Below are 19,308 nucleotides of genomic sequence, written 5' to 3'. Positions count from 1 at the left end.
TTGTAAGTAAAGGCTTTTTTTCTGCCCACTCTTCCATAAAGGCCACCTCTATGGAGTATATGGCTTATTGTGGCCATATGGACAGATTCTCCAGTCTCTGCTTGGGAACTCTGCAGCTCCTTAAGGATTACCTTTGGTCTCTGTGCTGCGTCTCTGATAGATAGATATATATAAGTCCAGCTCACTGTAAAAGTGATCCTTTAGTGTTCGGAGCACAGTAAACTCTGCCTCAGAGCATAGGGCGGTCACATAAACAGGAGAAAATCCATCTCAACGGACTTCTTAACAAACTTTTTCTTTCGTGACCAAAGTGCTCAGTAGAGGGTAAAACAGAATCAGCGATGTGAGTTACATAATATGCGATATGAATGTCCGTCGAGCTGGATTTTTTCCCATATATGAAACTCTCTAATGAATGCCTTCCTTGCCTGGGCTGACAGTTTTGGCGGCGGCCCTCTCTTGGCTGGTTTGTTGTGGTACAATGTTCTTTCTATTTGATGATAATGGATTTGATGGTGCTCCGGGAGATCATCAGAGATTGCGATATTTTTATATAACCCAACCTTGACTTGTTCTTCTCAATAACTTTGTCCCTGACTTATTTGGAGATCTTGTTGGTCCTCATGTTATTTGGTTAGTGGTGTCTCTTGCTTAACCCCTTCATGACCGGGGGATTTTTCATTTTTCCGTGTTCGTTTTTCACTCCCCTCCTTCCCAGAGCCATAACTTTTTTATTTTTCCGTCAATTTGGCCATGTGAGGGCTTATTTTTTGCGGGACGAGTTGTACTTTTGAACGACATCATTGGTTTTAGCATGTCGTGTACTAGAAAACGGGAAAAAAATTCCAAGTGCGGTGAAATTGCAAAAAAAGTGCAATCCCACATTGGTTTTTTGTTTGGCTTTTTTGCTAGGTTCAATAAATGCTAAAACTGACCTGCCATTATGATTCTCCAGGTCAGTACGAGTTCATAGACACCAAACATGACTAGGTTATTTTTTATCTAAGTGGTGAAAAAAAATTCCAAACTTTGCTAAAAAAAAAAAAAAAAAAAAAATTTGCGCCATTTTCCGATACTCGTAGCGTCTCAATTTTTCGTGCTCTGGGGTTGGTTGAGGGCTTATTTTTTGCGTGCCGAGATGACGTTTTTAATGATAGCATTTCGGTGCAGATACGTTCTTTTGATCGCCCGTTATTGCATTTTAATGCAATGTCGCGGCGACCAAAAAAACGTAATTCTGGCGTTTCGAGTTTTTTTCCCGCTACGCTGTTTAGCGATCAGGTTAATACTTTTTTTTATTTGATAGATCGGGCGATTCTGAGCGCGGCGATACCAAATATGCGTACATTTGATATTTTTTTTATTGATTTATTTTGATTGGGGCGAAAGGGGGGTGATTTAAACTTTTATGTTTTTTTTATTTTTTTCACATTTTTTTAAACTTTTTTTTGTAACTTTTGCCATGCTTCAATACCCTCCATGAGAGGCTAGAAGCAGGCACAACCCGATCGGCTCTGCTACATAGCAGCGATCTGCTGATCGCTGCTATGTAGCAGAAATGGAGGTGTGCTGTGAGCGCCGACCACAGGGTGGCGCTCACAGCGACGGGCAATCAGTAACCATAGAGGTCTCAAGGACTTCTATGGTTACAATATACAAGCATCGCCGACCCCTGATCATGTGACGGGGGTCGGCGATGACGTCATTTCCGGCCGCCCGGCCGGAAGCGGTAGTTAAATGCTGCTGTCTGCGTTTGACAGCGGCATTTAACTAGTTAATAGGTGCGGGCAGATCGCGATTCTGCCCGCGCCTATTACGGGCACATGTCAGCTGTTCAAAACAGCTGACATGTCCCGGCTTTGGTGCGGGCTCACCGCGGAGCCCTGCATCAAAGCAGGGGAGCCGGCATCGGACGGTATAGTATGTCCGATGCCGGTAAGGGGTTAATGATGTTGCAGCCTCTGTGGCCTTTCAGTGAAGGTAAAGAGTATATTCTGACAGTCAGTTGACACTTAGATTGCGCAGAGTAGGACTTCCTGCCACTAAGCATGTGACTTATGAAGGGAATTGCTTGCACCAGAATTTTTATGGGCTTCGTCGCAAAAGCGGTGAATACATATGCACATGACGCTATTTAGTTACTTGATTCCATAAATCTTATTTATGCCTATATTTTTCTCACTTCACGTCACCAACTTAGACTATTTAGTGCTGATCCATCACACACAACTCGGATTACAAAAATATTTAAACCCAGGTTATAATGTAGCAAAATAGGTCCAAAGTCAAAGGGGTGAATACTTTCGCAAGCCATTGCTTGGTATCACCATTTTCCAAGACCCATAACACATTTTTTTTTGTAAATGGAGCTGTGTGAAGGGTTATTATTTACGTGGTGAGAGGACATTTTTTAACATCATTTTGTTCAGTTTTTTGGAAAAAAAAAAAGAAAAAAATATGTTGAGGTGGACTAGTATGTTTACCCCCCAAAATGACAGTTTTTACATTTGCGACATATACCTTATGGGTGAAATTATTACTGTTTCAGATAATACTAAATAAATAATATTTCTTCATTTTAAATTTGAGGAAAGAGGAAGAAATGCCCTATATTTCATATTTTTAAGCCAGAATTTGTTTTTTTTTCCTTTATTTCGTGATTCCCATGAGACCAAAATTATATACATATCCAACACCCATTGCTTAATATAAATACCTTTCCATTGAGAAATACAATGGAAATAACTGGCTTTAACTCACTTATTTTTCACTGTCTTTGGGCTTCACAGGAGAAGTAAGAGGGCAATCATCCAGCATGGGGGAAGGAGTGTTAGGGGTACAGAATGACCCCACACATCCTAAATGCAATTGTCGGAGATAAGGTGTTAACAGCAGCAATCAGAGCTAGCAGAAAGCTGTAAAGACAGGGGATGTAGAACACAGCCAGCGCCTAACTTGTTGAATCAGGGTCAGATCCTGAGCCTGCTCCATGACATAATAGTAAGTCATGGGGTGGGAAAGGGTTAGATAAAATTGTTTTCATTTGTATATAAAATTATGTAAACATTTTTTTTGCTGCAGACTAATAGTTTAATATATTTTAATAATTTGTGCATAGACTTTGTGTTACTTTTCCGGTTTCCTGCAGCCACCACTATCTGGGGCTCAGTATCTTACTGTATGCGGTCGCTTTCTAAATTGAATTGTACAGTATATAATAAGCTTATGAGCATTGAGAACTTGAACCTCTGGCCGATACACTTTATGTTTGTGTGGGTGTAGGAACATCTTTACCTGGATCCTTGTACAAATAGTGAGAAATCCTTTTTTTGTATAACTAACTTTTGTATTATTATGCTTAGATTGTTTTATGACGATGTACTTAATAAATGTTATACTTTTGTATTCATGAATGAGCCTCTTTGACTCCATTTGCTTTATTGTGTATAGTATATAATAAGCTGCTGATGTCTTTCTGGGGGAGTGAGAATTGTACCATTTTTACTGTGTACCTATGTACAGATTTTGGAACTTTGCAGAAGACAAACGGCACTTCAATTGCTACGTAAATACATTCTGAAATTATTTTGCACTGAATTTGAGGCCTCTAAACTACATAGTGTAAAATTAAGAAGGTTCACTTTAAAGGGAATCTATCAGCAGGATTTCAGCCTCCAAACTAAATGTCCATTTTTGCTCTTTCATAGACAAGTCCAGCAATATCTTTACTTGGCCAGTCCGTTGTTCCGTTACTGAGAAATCAAAGTTTGCATTTATACAAAAGTAAGTTCGAACAACTGTTTGTAGATCTAAAACCTCTGTCACTGCAGCTCTATTCCAGCACCACTTCCATCTGCTTCAGTGATTTTTTTTTTTTTTTGCTTGAAGTCACACAATATAGTGAAGCAGGAGGTGGTAGTGCTGGAAGTAGAATAGAGCTTTAGTGACAGAGGCTTCAAATCTATCATAGCTCTTTAGCCTCCTTTGCATATGAATTCAAGTGCTGATTTCTCAGTAACGGAGGAATGGACTGGCCATGTAAAGGTATTGTTGGACTTTTCTTTAGAAAAACTAAGTGCACATATAAATAGTTTGGGGTTAAAATTCAGCTGACCGATTCCTTCCAGAATACAGTGTTCTACTTTACAGTTACATTGTATGTTAACCTACAGTATGTCACTTTTTTGTACATGTTGTATAATTTTTAGCTGTATAAAACTTCATCATTCTTTGTTTTTTACAGTACCTGTTGTCAAACAGACATGGGAAAAGAGTGCGGTACACCTCGAATACTACAGTGACTATGCCGATCCCACAATCCCTACCATCGATCTGGGAATTCCCAATGTTGAAAGAGGTAAAATTACACGTTCATTAATCGACGCTTATGTAAAATCACTCGTATATGTTATAAAGAGCTGATTAATTTATATTCTAGGTTAAAGAGGTTGTCCACTTAATTCTTACTTTATCATATTTCATTTCCCTGGTTCCACAGACATCACTGGAATCTTGCGCTTGCGCAGTGCGGCGCTTGGAGACGCTCTTGCACAGTGTCGAGCCGGCAGGGGCTCGTTCGCAGTGTGCAGTGTGGAGGCTGCCGTGATTGTGGCCAGCTACACACTGCGCAAGCATGGCTCCCTGCTTGAAACTGCACAAGCATGGCCAGCTACACACTGCGCAAGCATGGCCAGCTACACACTGCACAAGCGTGGCCAGCTACACACTGCACAAGCATGGCCAGCTACACAAGCGTGGCCAGCTACACACTGCACAAGCGTGGCCAGCTACATACTGCACAAGCGTGGCCAGCTACACACTGCACAAGAGTGGCCAGCTACACACTGCACAAGCATGGCCAGCTACATCCTGCACAAGCATGGCCAGCTACACACTGCACAGGCATGGCCAGCTACACACTGCACAAGCATGGCCAACTACACACTGCACAATCACGGCCAGCTACACACTGCGCAAGCGTGGCCAGCTACACACTGCGCAAGCGTGGCCAGCTACACACTGCACAAGCGTGACCAGCTACACACTGCGCAAGCGCGTCTCCAAGCACCACACTGCGCAAGTGCAGGATTCCAGTGACTTTGGAGCAACCAGTGACTGAACAGAAAATGAAGCACACCCCTATGACTAAATGAGCACATACAGTTGTATGAAAGTTTGGGCACCCCTATTAATCTTAAGCTTAATGTTTTATAAAAAAAAATAGTTTTTTTGCAACAGCTATTTCAGTTTCATAGATCTAATAACTGTTGGACACAGTAATGTTTCTGCCTTGAAATGAGGTTTATTGTACTAACAGAAAATGTGCAATCTGCATTCAAACTAAATTTGACAGGTGCATAAGTACAGTTAGGTCCATATATATTTGGACAGAGACAACATTTTTCTAATTTTGGTTATAGACATTACCACAATGAGTTTTAAACAAAACAATTCAGATGCAGTTGAAGTTCAGACTTTCAGCTTTCATTTGAGGGTATCCACATTAAAATTGGATGAAGGGTTTAGGAGTTTCAGATCCTTAATATGTGCCACCCTGTTTTTAAAGGGACCAAAAGTTGTTGGACAGATTCAATAATTTTAAATAAAATGTTCATTTTTAGTACTTGGGTTGAAAACCCTTTGTTGGCAATGACTGCCTGAAGTTTTGAACTCATGTACATCACCAGACGCTGTGTTTCCTCCTTTTTGATGCTCTGCCACGCCTTCACTGCAGTGGTTTTCAGTTGCTGTTTGTTCGTGGGCCTTTCTGTCTGAAGTTTAGTCTTTAACAAGTGAAATGCATGCTCAATTGGGTTGAGATCAGGTGACTGACTTGGCCATTCAAGAATATTCCACTTCTTTGCTTTAATAAACTCCTGGGTTGCTTTGGCTTTATGTTTTGGGTCATTGTCCATCTGTAGTATGAAACGACGACCAATCAGTTTGGCTGCATTTGGCTGGATCTGAGCACACAGTATGGCTCTGAATACCTCAGAATTCATTCCGCTGCTTCTGTCCTGTGTCACATCATCAATAAACACAAGTGACCCAGTGCCACTGGCAGCCATGCATGCCCAAGCATCACACTGCCTCCGCCGTGGTTTACAGATGATGTGGTATGCTTTGGATCATGAGCTGTACCACGCCTTCGCCATACTTTTCTCTTTCCATCATTCTGGTAGAGGTTGATGTTGGTTTCATCTGTCCAAAGAATGTTCTTCCAGAACTGTGCTGGCTTTTTTAGATGTTTTTTAGCAAAGTCCAGTCTAGCCTTTTTATTCTTGATGCTTATGAGTGGCTTGCACCGTGCAGTGAACCCTCCGTATTTACTTTCATGCAGTCTTCTCTTTATGGTAGATTTGGATATTGATACGCCGACCTCCTGGAGAGTGTTGTTCACTTGGTTGGCTGTTGTGAAGGGGTTTCTCTTCACCATGGAGATTATTCTGCGATCATCCACCACTGTTGTCTTCCGTGGGCGCCCAGGTCTTTTTGCATTGATGAGTTCACCAGTGCTTTCTTTCTTTCTCAGGAAGAACGAAACTGTAGATTTTGCCACTCCTAAAATTGCAGCAATTTCTCGGATGGGTTTTTTTCTGTTTTCGCAGCTTAAGGATGGCTTGTTTCACCTGCATGGAGAGCTCCTTTGACCACATGTTTACGTCACAGCAAAACCTTCCAAATGCAAGCACCACACCTCAAATCAACTCCAAGCCTTTTATCTGTTTCATTGAGAATGACATAACGAAGGGATTGCCCACACCTGTCCATAAAATAGCCTTGGAGTCAATTGTCCAATTACTTTTGGTCCCTTTAAAAACAGGGTGGCACATGTTAAGGAGCTGAAACTCCTAAACATAGTAACATAGTAACATAGTTAGTAAGGCCGAAAAAAGACATTTGTCCATCCAGTTCAGCCTATATTCCATCATGATAAATACCCAGATCTACGTCCTTCCACAGAACCTAATAATTGTATGATACAATATTGTTCTGCTCCAGGAAGACATCCAGGCCTCTCTTGAACCCCTCGACTGAGTTCGCCATCACCACCTCCTCAGGCAAGCAATTCCAGATTCTCACTGCCCTAACAGTAAAGAATCCTCTTCTATGTTGGTGGAAAAACCTTCTCTCCTCCAGACGCAAAGAATGCCCCCTTGTGCCCGTCACCTTCCTTGGTATAAACAGATCCTCAGCGAGATATTTGTATTGTCCCCTTATATACTTATACATGGTTATTAGATCGCCCCTCAGTCGTCTTTTTTCTAGACTAAATAATCCTAATTTCGCTAATCTATCTGAGTATTGTAGTTCTCCCATCCCCTTTATTAATTTTGTTGCCCTCCTTTGTACTCTCTCTAGTTCCATTATATCCTTCCTGAGCACCGGTGCCCAAAACTGGACACAGTACTCCATGTGCGGTCTAACTAGGGATTTGTACAGAGGCAGTATAATGCTCTCATCATGTGTATCCAGACCTCTTTTAATGCACCCCATGATCCTGTTTGCCTTGGCAGCTGCTGCCTGGCACTGGCTGCTCCAGGTAAGTTTATCATTAACTAGGATCCCCAAGTCCTTCTCCCTGTCAGATTTACCCAGTGGTTTCCCGTTCAGTGTGTAATGGTGATATTGATTCCCTCTTCCCATGTGTATAACCTTACATTTATCATTGTTAAACCTCATCTGCCACCTTTCAGCCCAAGTTTCCAACTTATCCAGATCCATCTGTAGCAGAATACTATCTTCTCTTGTATTAACTGCTTTACATAGTTTTGTATCATCTGCAAATATCGATATTTTACTGTGTAAACATTTTACCAGATCATTAATGAATATGTTGAAGAGAACAGGTCCCAATACTGACCCCTGCGGTACCCCACTGGTCACAGCGACCCAGTTAGAGACTATACCATTTATAACCACCCTCTGCTTTCTATCACTAAGCCAGTTACTAACCCATTTACACACATTTTCCCCCAGACCAAGCATTCTTATTTTGTGTACCAACCTCTTGTGCGGCACGGTATCAAACGCTTTGGAAAAATCGAGATATACCACGTCCAATGACTCACCGTGGTCCAGCCTATAGCTTACCTCTTCATAAAAACTGATTAGATTGGTTTGACAGGAGCGATTTCTCATAAACCCATGCTGATATGGAGTTAAACAGTTATTCTCATTGAGATAATCCAGAATAACATCCCTCAGAAACCCTTCAAATATTTTACCAACAATAGAGGTTAGACTTACTGGCCTATAATTTCCAGGTTCACTTTTAGAGCCCTTTTTGAATATTGGCACCACATTTGCTATGCGCCAGTCCTGCGGAACAGACCCTGTCGCTATAGAGTCCCTAAAAATAAGAAATAATGGTTTATCTATTACATTACTTAGTTCTCTTAGTACTCGTGGGTGTATGCCATCCGGACCCGGAGATTTATCTATTTTAATCTTATTTAGCCGGTTTCGCACCTCTTCTTGGGTTAGATTGGTGACCCTTAATATAGGGTTTTCATTGTTTCTTGGGATTTCACCTAGCATTTCATTTTCCACCGTGAATACCGTGGAGAAGAAGGTGTTTAATATGTTAGCTTTTTCCTCGTCATCTACAACCATTCTTTCCTCACTATTTTTTAAGGGGCCTACATTTTCAGTTTTTATTCTTTTACTATTGATATAGTTGAAGAACAGTTTGGGATTAGTTTTACTCTCCTTAGCAATGTGCTTCTCTGTTTCCTTTTTGGCAGCTTTAATTAGTTTTTTAGATAAAGTATTTTTCTCCCTATAGTTTTTTAGAGCTTCAATGGTGCCATCCTGCTTTAGTAGTGCAAATGCTTTCTTTTTACTGTTAATTGCCTGTCTTACTTCTTTGTTTAGCCACATTGGGTTTTTCCTATTTCTAGTCCTTTTATTCCCACAAGGTATAAACCGCTTACACTGCCTATTTAGGATGTTCTTAAACATTTCCCATTTATTATCTGTATTCTTATTTCTGAGGATATTGTCCCAGTCTACCAGATTAAGGGCATCTCTAAGCTGTTCAAACTTTGCCTTCCTAAAGTTCAATGTTTTTGTGACTCCCTGACAAGTCCCCCTAGTGAAAGACAGGTGAAACTGCACAATATTGTGGTCGCTATTTCCTAAATGCCCGACCACCTGCAGATTTGTTATTCTGTCAGGTCTATTAGATAGTATTAGGTCTAAAAGTGCTGCTCCTCTGGTTGGATTCTGCACCAATTGTGAAAGATAATTTTTCTTGGTTATTAGCAGAAACCTGTTGCCTTTATGGGTTTCACAGGTTTCTGTTTCCCAGTTAATATCCGGGTAGTTAAAGTCCCCCATAACCAGGACCTCATTATGGGTTGCAGCTTCATCTATCTGCTTTAGAAGTAGACTTTCCATGCTTTCTGTTATATTTGGGGCTTTGTAACAGACCCCAATGAGAATTTTGTTACCATTTTTCCCTCCATGAATTTCAACCCATATGGACTCGACATCCTCATTCCCTTCGCTAATATCCTCCCTTAAAGTGGACTTTAGACAAGACTTTACATAGAGACAAACCCCTCCTCCTCTCCGATTTTTACGATCCTTTCTAAACAGACTGTAACCCTGTAAGTTGACTGCCCAGTCATAGCTTTCATCTAACCATGTCTCGGTTATTCCCACTATGTCAAAGTTACCTGTAGATATTTCTGTTTCTAGTTTTTCCATCTTGTTTGTCAGGCTTCTGGCGTTTGCGAGCATGCAGTTTAGAGGATTTTGTTTTGTTCCAATCTCCTCACTGTGGATTGTTTTAGAAATGTTCTTACCTCCCTTCAGAGTATGTTTTCCTGGGTCGTCTTTGTTTGAGTCTAATGTTTTTCTTCCCGTCCCCTCTTCTTCTAGTTTAACGCCCTCCTGATGAGTGTAGCGAGTCTTCTGGCGAATGTGTGTTTCCCAGGTTTATTGAGGTGTAGTCCGTCTCTGGCGAGGAGTCCATCATACCAGTAATTCACACCGTGGTCCAGGAATCCGAATCCTTGTTGTCTGCACCATCGTCTTAGCCAGTTGTTTGCATCAAGGATCCTGTTCCATCTCCTGGTGCCATGCCCGTCTACTGGAAGGATAGAAGAAAAAACTACCTGTGCATCCAGTTCCTTTACTTTCTTCCCCAACTCTTCAAAGTCCTTGCAGATTGTCGGTAGGTCCTTCCTTGCCGTGTCATTGGTGCCAACATGTATCAGAAGAAATGGGTGGACGTCCTTGGAGCTGAAGAGCTTTGGTATCCTATCGGTCACATCCTTGATCATCGCACCTGGAAGGCAGCATACTTCTCTTGCAGTTATGTCCGGTCTGCAGATGGCTGCTTCTGTGCCTCTCAGTAGTGAGTCTCCCACCACCACCACTCTTCGTTGCTTCTTGGCTGTACTTTTTGCTGTCACTTGTTGCTGTGTGCCCTTTTCTTTTTTGCTTGCTGGTATTGCTTCATTCTTAGGTGTGCCATCTTCATCCTCTACAAAGATTTGATATCGGTTCTTCAGTTGTGTGGTTGGTGATTTCTCCATGATTAAACCCTTCATCCAATTTTAATGTGGATTCCCTCAAATGAAAGCTGAAAGTCTGAACTTCAACTGCATCTGAATTGTTTTGTTTAACATTCATTGTGGTAATGTCTATAACCAAAATTAGAAAAAATGTTGTCTCTGTCCAAATATATATGGACCTAACTGTATGGGCACCCTTATCATTTTCTTGTTTTAAATACTCCTACCTACTTTTTACTGACTTACTAAAGCACTTTTTTTTGGTTTTCTAACCTCATTGAGCTTTGAACCCCACCAGAAAAGTGACATTAATATTTAGTAGATCCTCCTTTTGCAATCAAGAGAGGTGAGTATGTGTTTTTTTTTTTTTATTATTATTGCAGCAGCAGCAGCAATGGCACAGATTTATAAGGAGCATATATGGGGCAATAATGAACGGTGCAGAGCACTATATGGCACAGCTATGGGGCAAGAAAGAACGGTGCAGAGCACTATATGGCACAGCTATGGGGCCATAATGAACAGTATGGAGCATCTATTTTTATTTTTGAAATTCACCGGTAGCTGCTGCATTTTCCACCCTAGGCTTATACTCGAGTCAATAAGTTTTCCTAGTTTTTTGTGGCAAAATTAGGGGGGTCGGCTTATACTCGGGTCGGCTTATACTCGAGTATATACGGTATATAAGTATATAAAGTGCTTTTTGGACATCATTACAGCGCCATTTTTAATGAAAAAACATGTTAGTGATGCACATTGCATCACTAACAACACACTACTGACAGTTTAGATGCTTGAAATGACGTGACAGGTTCCCTCTAAAAGGAACCTGTCACCCCCAAAATGGAAGATGAGCTAAGCCCACCGACATCAGGGGCTTATCTACAGAATTTTGTAATGCTGTAGATAAGCCCCCGATGTAACCTGAAAGATGAGAAAAAGAGGTTAGATTATACTCACCCAGGGGCAGTCCTGCTGCGGTGGGTGTCGTGGTCCGGTCCGGGGCCTCCCATCTTCTTACGATCACGTCCTCTTCTTGTCTTCACGCCGCAGCTCCGGTGCAGGCGTACTTTGTCTTCCCTGTTGAGGGCAGAGCAAAGTACTGCAGTGCGAAGGCGCTGGGAAAGGTCAGAGAGGCCTGGCTCCTGCACTCTGCAGTACTTTGCTCTGCCCTCAACAGGGCAGAAAAAGTACACCGGAGCCACAGCGTGAAGACAAGAAGAGGACGTCATCGTAAGAAGATGGGAGTCCCCGGACTGGACCGCTATGCCCATCGGATCGGACCCCCCCAGGTGAGTATAATCTAACCTGTTTTTCTCATCTTTCAGGATACATCGGGGGCTTATCTACAGCATTACAGAATGCTGTAGATAAGCCCCTGATGCCGTGGGCTTAGCTCATCTTCTATTTTGGGGGTGACAGGTTCCCTTTAATATAGAAACACTTCACATGAGAAAAGTTTTTTTTTAATTGAAAGAAAGTGATGGACAGTCCCAGTTACTAAAGCAGGATGGCACCATTGAAGCTCTAAAAAACTATAGGGAGAAAAATACTTTATCTAAAAAACTAATTAAAGCTGCCAAAAAGGAAACAGAGAAGCACATTGCTAAGGAGAGTAAAACTAATCCCAAACTGTTCTTCAACTATATCAATAGTAAAAGAATAAAAACTGAAAATGTAGGCCCCTTAAAAAATAGTGAGGAAAGAATGGTTGTAGATGACGAGGAAAAAGCTAACATATTAAACACCGTCTTCTCCACAGTATTCACGGTGGAAAATGAAATGCTAGGTGAAATCCCAAGAAACAATGAAAACCCTATATTAAGGGTCACCAATCTAACCCAAGAAGAGGTGCGAAACCGGCTAAATAAGATTAAAATAGATAAATCTCCGGGTCCGGATGGCATACACCCACGAGTACTAAGAGAACTAAGTAATGTAATAGATAAACCATTATTTCTTATTTTTAGGGACTCTATAGCGACAGGGTCTGTTCCGCAGGACTGGCGCATAGCAAATCTGGTGCCAATATTGAAAAAGGGCTCTAAAAGTGAACCTGGAAATTATAGGCCAGTAATTCTAACCTCTATTGTTGGTAAAATATTTGAAGGGTTTCTGAGGGATGTTATTCTGGATTATCTCAATGAGAATAACTGTTTAACTCCATATCAGCATGGGTTTATGAGAAATCGCTCCTGTCAAACCAATCTAATCAGTTTTTATGAAGAGGTAAGCTATAGGCTGGACCACGGTGAGTCATTGGACGTGGTATATCTCGATTTTTCCAAAGCGTTTGATACCGTGCCGCACAAGAGGTTGGTACACAAAATGAGAATGCTTGGTCTGGGGGAAAATGCGTGTAAATGGGTTAGTAACTGGCTTAGTGATAGAAAGCAGAGGGTGGTTATAAATGGTATAGTCTCTAACTGGGTCGCTATGACCAGTGGGGTACCGCAGGGTTCGGTATTGGGACCTGTTTTCTTCAACATATTCATTAATGATCTGGTAGAAGGTTTACACAGTAAAATATCGATATTTGCAGATGATACAAAACTATCTAAAGCAGTTAATACAAGAGAAGATAATATTCTGCTACAGATGGATCTGGATAAGTTGGAAACTTGGGCTGAAAGGTGGCAGATGAGGTTTAACAATGATAAATGTAAGGTTATACACATGGGAAGAAGGAATCAATATCACCATTACACACTGAATGGGAAACCACTGGGTAAATCTGACAGGGAGAAGGACTTGGGGATCCTAGTTAATGATAAACTTACCTGGAGCAGCCAGTGCCAGGCAGCAGCTGCCAAGGCAAACAGGATCATGGGGTGCATTAAAAGAGGTCTGGATACACATGATGAGAGCATTATACTGCCTCTGTACAAATCCCTAGTTAGACCGCACATGGAGTACTGTGTCCAGTTTTGGGCACCGGTGCTCAGGAAGGATATAATGGAACTAGAGAGAGTACAAAGGAGGGCAACAAAATTAATAAAGGGGATGGGAGAACTACAATACCCAGATAGATTAGCGAAATTAGGATTATTTAGTCTAGAAAAAAGACGACTGAGGGGCGATCTAATAACCATGTATAAGTATATAAGGGGACAATACAAATATCTCGCTGAGGATCTGTTTATACCAAGGAAGGTGATGGGCACAAGGGGGCATTCTTTGCGTCTGGAGGAGAGAAGGTTTTTCCACCAACATAGAAGAGGATTCTTTACTGTTAGGACAGTGAGAATCTGGAATTGCTTGCCTGAGGAGGTGGTGATGGCGAACTCAGTCGAGGGGTTCAAGAGAGGCCTGGATGTCTTCCTGGAGCAGAACAATATTGTATCATACAATTATTAGGTTCTAGAGCAAAAAAGATAAGGTCTGCACCCACTACCACGTCAGGAATGGTGCAAAAGTATAGAGGTAAGTGCCACTAATAACACAAATCATATAAGAAAAAAGCACTAATAAATACCAAATATAAAAGCAACAAAGTTTATTAAATATATTTAGAGTAAGAACACAAAATAAACAAAAAAGGGAATGTGACAGGGTGAGCCAGAAGCAGGTGGCACCAAACAGAGACAGGTTCCCTCAGGTATGTACATACACATCAGTAAATTATGCTCAGGACTAGATAAACCGATACAATGTGCAGAGATACATATATGCACAAAGAGAGTGTGGGTGGCACCTCAGAGCTCCAGTGTTCGCCTAGGTACGTACTTTCATTACTTGATCCTTTTGTGGGTCTTTTTTCGCTCTCGGTGTACAGGTGGTATACAGCCCCCCACACTCTCTTTGTGCATATATGTATCTCTGCACATTGTATCGGTTTATCTAGTCCTGAGCATAATTTACTGATGTGTATGTACATACCTGAGGGAACCTGTCTCTGTTTGGTGCCACCTGCTTCTGGCTCACCCTGTCACATTCCCTTTTTTGTTTATTTTGTGTTCTTACTCTAAATATATTTAATAAACTTTGTTGCTTTTATATTTGGTATTTATTAGTGCTTTTTTCTTATATGATTTGAATTATTAGGTTCTGTAGAAGGACGTAGATCTGGGGATTTATTATGATGGAATATAGGCTGAACTGGATGGACAAATGTCTTTTTTCGGCCTTACTAACTATGTTACTATGTTACTATGTTACTATGTTACGTACTCCTCCACCAGCAGAATGCTTTTGAGATCTGGACTGTCGGAGTTAGCAAATAGCTGGAACAGATGCTAAAGAGAAGGAATCGTGGTTTGAAAAAACTTCTTTGAAGGGTATTCTGAAAAGGCCCCATCATGTTTTAGCATTTGGTTTTCGATGGTTTGATAACATTTCCTATGCTCCCTGACGAGTGTCTTGGCCAGCACCTCTTGGTTGTCATGTCCTCCACATTCTTGTGCTTCTGCCTAGTAGAGCATAGTGAAGGCTCTCGCCAACAGTGCAGTCGAGGTAATCATAGTAACATAGTTAGTAAGGCCGAAAAAAGACATTTGTCCATCCAGTTCAGCCTATATTCCATCATAATAAATCCCCAGATCTACGTCCTTCTACAGAACCTAATCAAAACTGTGGGGAGATGAGAAGATCTACGGAACTGACAGATTAGTACAAATTATTTTCCCCTAGAATTAATTTTCAATAATATAATTTTTGAGACCAAACCTGTTTACAAGCACTTGTTTAATGAACTCATGTCCCATGATCGCATGTACAGGTCAAGTATGGAACGTCACTGCATAGTGGCTGTGTGCAATAATTAAAAGGGTTGTGCACCTTTGTGGGCCATTGTTTTCTTTTTCTCTTCACTTAAATGCATGTAATCGAGGCTAAAAATAATATTTGCAATTGGGTGAAATAGAAAAATGTGCATCCTTTGCTTTCTATATCCGCTGTGCTGCAGTGTATATCACTGGTTGTAAAATTAGTTCACTGCGAATCCATCAGTCAGTCCTCTGTGAAGGTCTGAAGGAAAGTTTATAGTTTTTTTTCTGAGCTCCTCTCACCTGATTTATGACTACAGGTTACATCAAATTTGAATGTTCCGGGAACAAAAAAAACATCTGTAAAAGCAAAACAGTGCAAAATGTTTAATGAAGTCCAATTGCAAAAGTGATATTTACCCCCAAATACTCAACTGAGTAAAATTAAAATTGTCCCCAAAGATGGCCGACCCCTATAATTCCAGTATTTTATTGCATTTCTTGTAGACATTCTAGTTATGTGTAACACGTTTTTCTGGGAACCTGGTATTTGTCCTTCATTGGGTTTATTATGGTCAATGATCTGAGCCAGCGATTCGCTGACACGGTTACTTACCAGGACTTATGTTGTCCTTTTTACTCTTTTATTGTACTTATAAACCTTTCATCGATTGCAAAGTTACATTTCTGCAACTCTTTGTGAATAACAAGTGGACGTTCTGTTTAATTCCTATTCCTGAGCGATTTACTTTTGTTAGTGAGCTGTGTTTTTTTTTCTTCTCCAATTTTTTTTTTTTTTATACAATCCTAGTCATGTAAGTTATGAATGTGAAAAGGCATTAAATCAATGTAAAAAATATTTATAGGTGAACCCTTAATTATTTCACATTTTATATATCACAGTGTACATTTCATATGAGGTTTTATGAAAAATTGAGTAACAACCAAAGCAATGATTTTTGTTTTATGATGTGGTAGTCCCAATTTTTCCATTTTTATTGTAGATCTGCACGTTTCCTTGAGAAATCCTTCAGACGATAAGGCAATGTTTTCTTATGTCCTGCATTTTGGAAAAAATAGCTTACGCTACATCAGATTACGAGCATGCTTCACACATGGCAAATCACCAAAATAAGCTTTGTACAACATAGAGGAAGTATTGGCACGGAAAGAAATCAGCGGAGTGTGGAGTCTTACAGGCGATGCACAATAGGAGAAAAGTATCCAAATAAGTAATTGTGCAGAATGACAAAGTGCAGTTTATTGCAATACACCACCTAGGAGAGGTAGCTACTAGTGATGAGCGAACATGCTGGAACAAGGTGTTATCTGAGCATGGTGCTAACAGAGTGTCTTCGGCGTGCTGAAAGAATATGTTCAAGTCCCTGCGGCTACTTGTCTCGCTGCTGTTTGACAGCCGCGACTCATGCAGGGATTGTCTAACAGACAGCCGCTAGGACTCAAACATATTTTTCAAACGCACCATAGGCACTCGGTTAGCCTCTAAGCATGTTCACACATCACTAGTAGCTACCCCACATGTCAGTGTCTAACCCATTAATGAGCAGAACACGGATAAATGCCAGGGAGTTGCCCTCTGTGCAATCACTATATTCAGGACGAATACTCAAAAGGTACAAGGCAAAATAGCAAGTGCTGTGTAAATTAAAGGGAATCTGTCAGCAGTTTTTTGCTATTTCATCTGAAAGTAGCATGTTGTAGGCAAAGAGACCCTGAATCCAATGATGTATCATTTAGATTACTGTGTGTTGCTGTTCTCACACAATCAGAACTGTTAGATTTAGTATGAAGCAGAGCTGAGAAAGCTGCCCGCACCACTGCTGACCCCGCCCACACCACTGCTGACCCCGCCCACACCAGGCTTTCTGTGTACATTGTCTATTGACAGTGAGCTGCTTATCATGGGGGGGATGTAGTTGGGCGAGTGCCTACACCTCAGCTAGTCACAGCAAAGATAATGTCCTAGTGATAAAACCTTCTCTGTAAGGAAAGAACAGCACATAGCCTGATTAGTAACACATTGTTGAATGCTGTGTTTTAACCCTTACCTCATGCTGTCCACAGATTACGTAGAAAACACCTGCTAACAGATTCTCTTTATGGACTTTTAAGGAACATACAGGTGGACAGTGAGAGAGCGATATCACATGGAAGTTTGCATAATGACAATAATGCACAGTCGCGTTAAGTACATTTTACCTATCAAAGAAAGTGCACCCAGCACTCATCAAGCTTCATCAGTGGGCTACTCTAGTATCCAACGTCACACTTATAGTGTAGCTGTCTTTTCTAGGTGGTACTGTCAAGATACTTTTTTCATTTTACGAGAGAGCTAATTTGCCAGCTTTGAACAGACATTAATCACGCAATATCTTTCAAAAGCTAGAACTGCAACATTTCTCAAGATTTCAGGTAGAGCAGGCTATCTATAATCCTTTGTGTGAAAAGGATTACATCTTTTACATGAAAGTGTAGTGTTAATCACTTAGAACGGCAGTTTTTCCTCCCAAGGGAGACTCTGGAGTCAGCGTTTGGTCAATAACTAAGAGAGTGATTGAATACGAAGACTCTGATGCACGGCGTTGCACTGTGATGTCCACTGTCCATATATTACCTTATTTCTTACTAACCCGCCAATTCTGCAAACATCATCTCTAGGCTTCAGGTAACGGAGGTAGTGTTCTTTTTTGTCGGGCCAAATGCCATTTGTCATCAGGGTGGACTTCTTGGTGTGGTGTTTATGAAACCTGAGACTTTCTTTTTAAGTTTGCGTTCTTCTGCAGTTTATTGTATGTTCATATAATGTAATGTACTACTGTGCGTTCAGAACTTTTTTCATTCATTTCATCCTTCATTCAATCATAATCATACTTTAACAGTAACTAAACATATATGTATATTACAGTACATGGGAGGGTTGGGAGTGAGGGTGGGACAGGCTTGGACTGGCCCACAGGAGAATCCTACATTGGACCGCCACCCTATCATATGAGCAGTACTTGGTACGATATACTTGAATCACTATGTACAAGTAAAGGTGGCATCTTATTCATTAAACAAGCTGCCCAGCTCATTGTCACATACACATGTGATTGAGGATAATGCCACATTTGCATGTAGTTGAAAATTTGGGCCATGGAGTTGGTTACTGGTGGGCCTTTGACACCCCGGTCCGACATTAGGGTGGAGATTCGGTAAAGTTTCTGATGGTCATGCTAGAGTTCCTGAGTCTGATTACCGGGAGAGACCAAGTTTAAAAAAACAAATAATTAGTATAAAATATTTATATGTATCACTGAAGGAGAGCTTACTCACCTACTTTCCAAATCATACCTCACCACCTGCGCACTTGACCCCATCCCTTCTCACCTGCTCCCCAACCTCACTAACATGCTCATTCCAGCCCTAACCCATCTCTTCAACCTATTGCTATCTTCTGGTACCTTCCCCTCTGCCTTCAAACATGCCACCATCACACCCATCCTCAAAAAACCTAACCTTGACCCAACTGCTATATCCAGTTATCGCCCCATATCCCTGCTCCCGTTTGCTTCCAAACTCCTTGAGCATCATGCCCATGTTCAACTTTCCTCCCACCTCTCATCTAACACTCTCCTTGACAACCTCCAATCTGGCTTCCGTCCCCACCACTCCACCGAAACTTCCCTGACCAAAATTACTAATGACTTACTCTCAGACAAAGCTAACAGACAGTTCTCCATCCTCCTCCTTCTCGACCTGTCCTCTGCCTTCGACACAGTCGACCACTGCCTACTGCTACAGATTCATTCTTCCCTTGGCATCAAAAACCTTGCCGTGTGCTGGTTTGCCTCATACCTTTCCGACCACACATTTAGCATTTCCCACTCCCACACTACCTCCTCATCCGCCCTCTCTCTGTTGGAGGCCCTCAAGGCTCTGTCCTGGGGCCCCTACGCTTTTCCATCTATACCCTTGGCCTAGGACAACTCATAAAGTCCCATAGCTTCTAGTACCACCTGTATGCGGACTACACTCAGATCTACCTCTCTCTCTGCTGTCCAGAATCCTGGAGTGTC

The 19,308-nt window shown here is 41.4% G+C and overlaps 1 protein-coding gene across 1 annotated transcript in view; it reads left to right on the top strand.

Annotated features, from left to right (window-relative positions):
* B3GLCT (beta 3-glucosyltransferase) overlaps nucleotides 1-19,308 on the top strand; it is a 715,243-nt gene that overhangs the window by 637,339 nt on the left and 58,596 nt on the right. Inside the window, exon 11 of the mRNA XM_069759003.1 lies at nucleotides 4,244-4,357. Within this exon, the coding sequence (XP_069615104.1) occupies nucleotides 4,244-4,357 (114 nt within the window). The remainder of the gene's footprint in view (nucleotides 1-4,243; nucleotides 4,358-19,308) is intronic.

Source organism: Ranitomeya imitator, chromosome 3 (genome assembly GCF_032444005.1).
Source record: "Ranitomeya imitator isolate aRanImi1 chromosome 3, aRanImi1.pri, whole genome shotgun sequence".
NCBI classification, from domain to species: domain Eukaryota; kingdom Metazoa; phylum Chordata; class Amphibia; order Anura; family Dendrobatidae; genus Ranitomeya; species Ranitomeya imitator.
The sequence above is the reverse complement of the archived record's forward strand: the minus strand, read 5'-3'. Positions and strand labels throughout refer to the sequence as shown.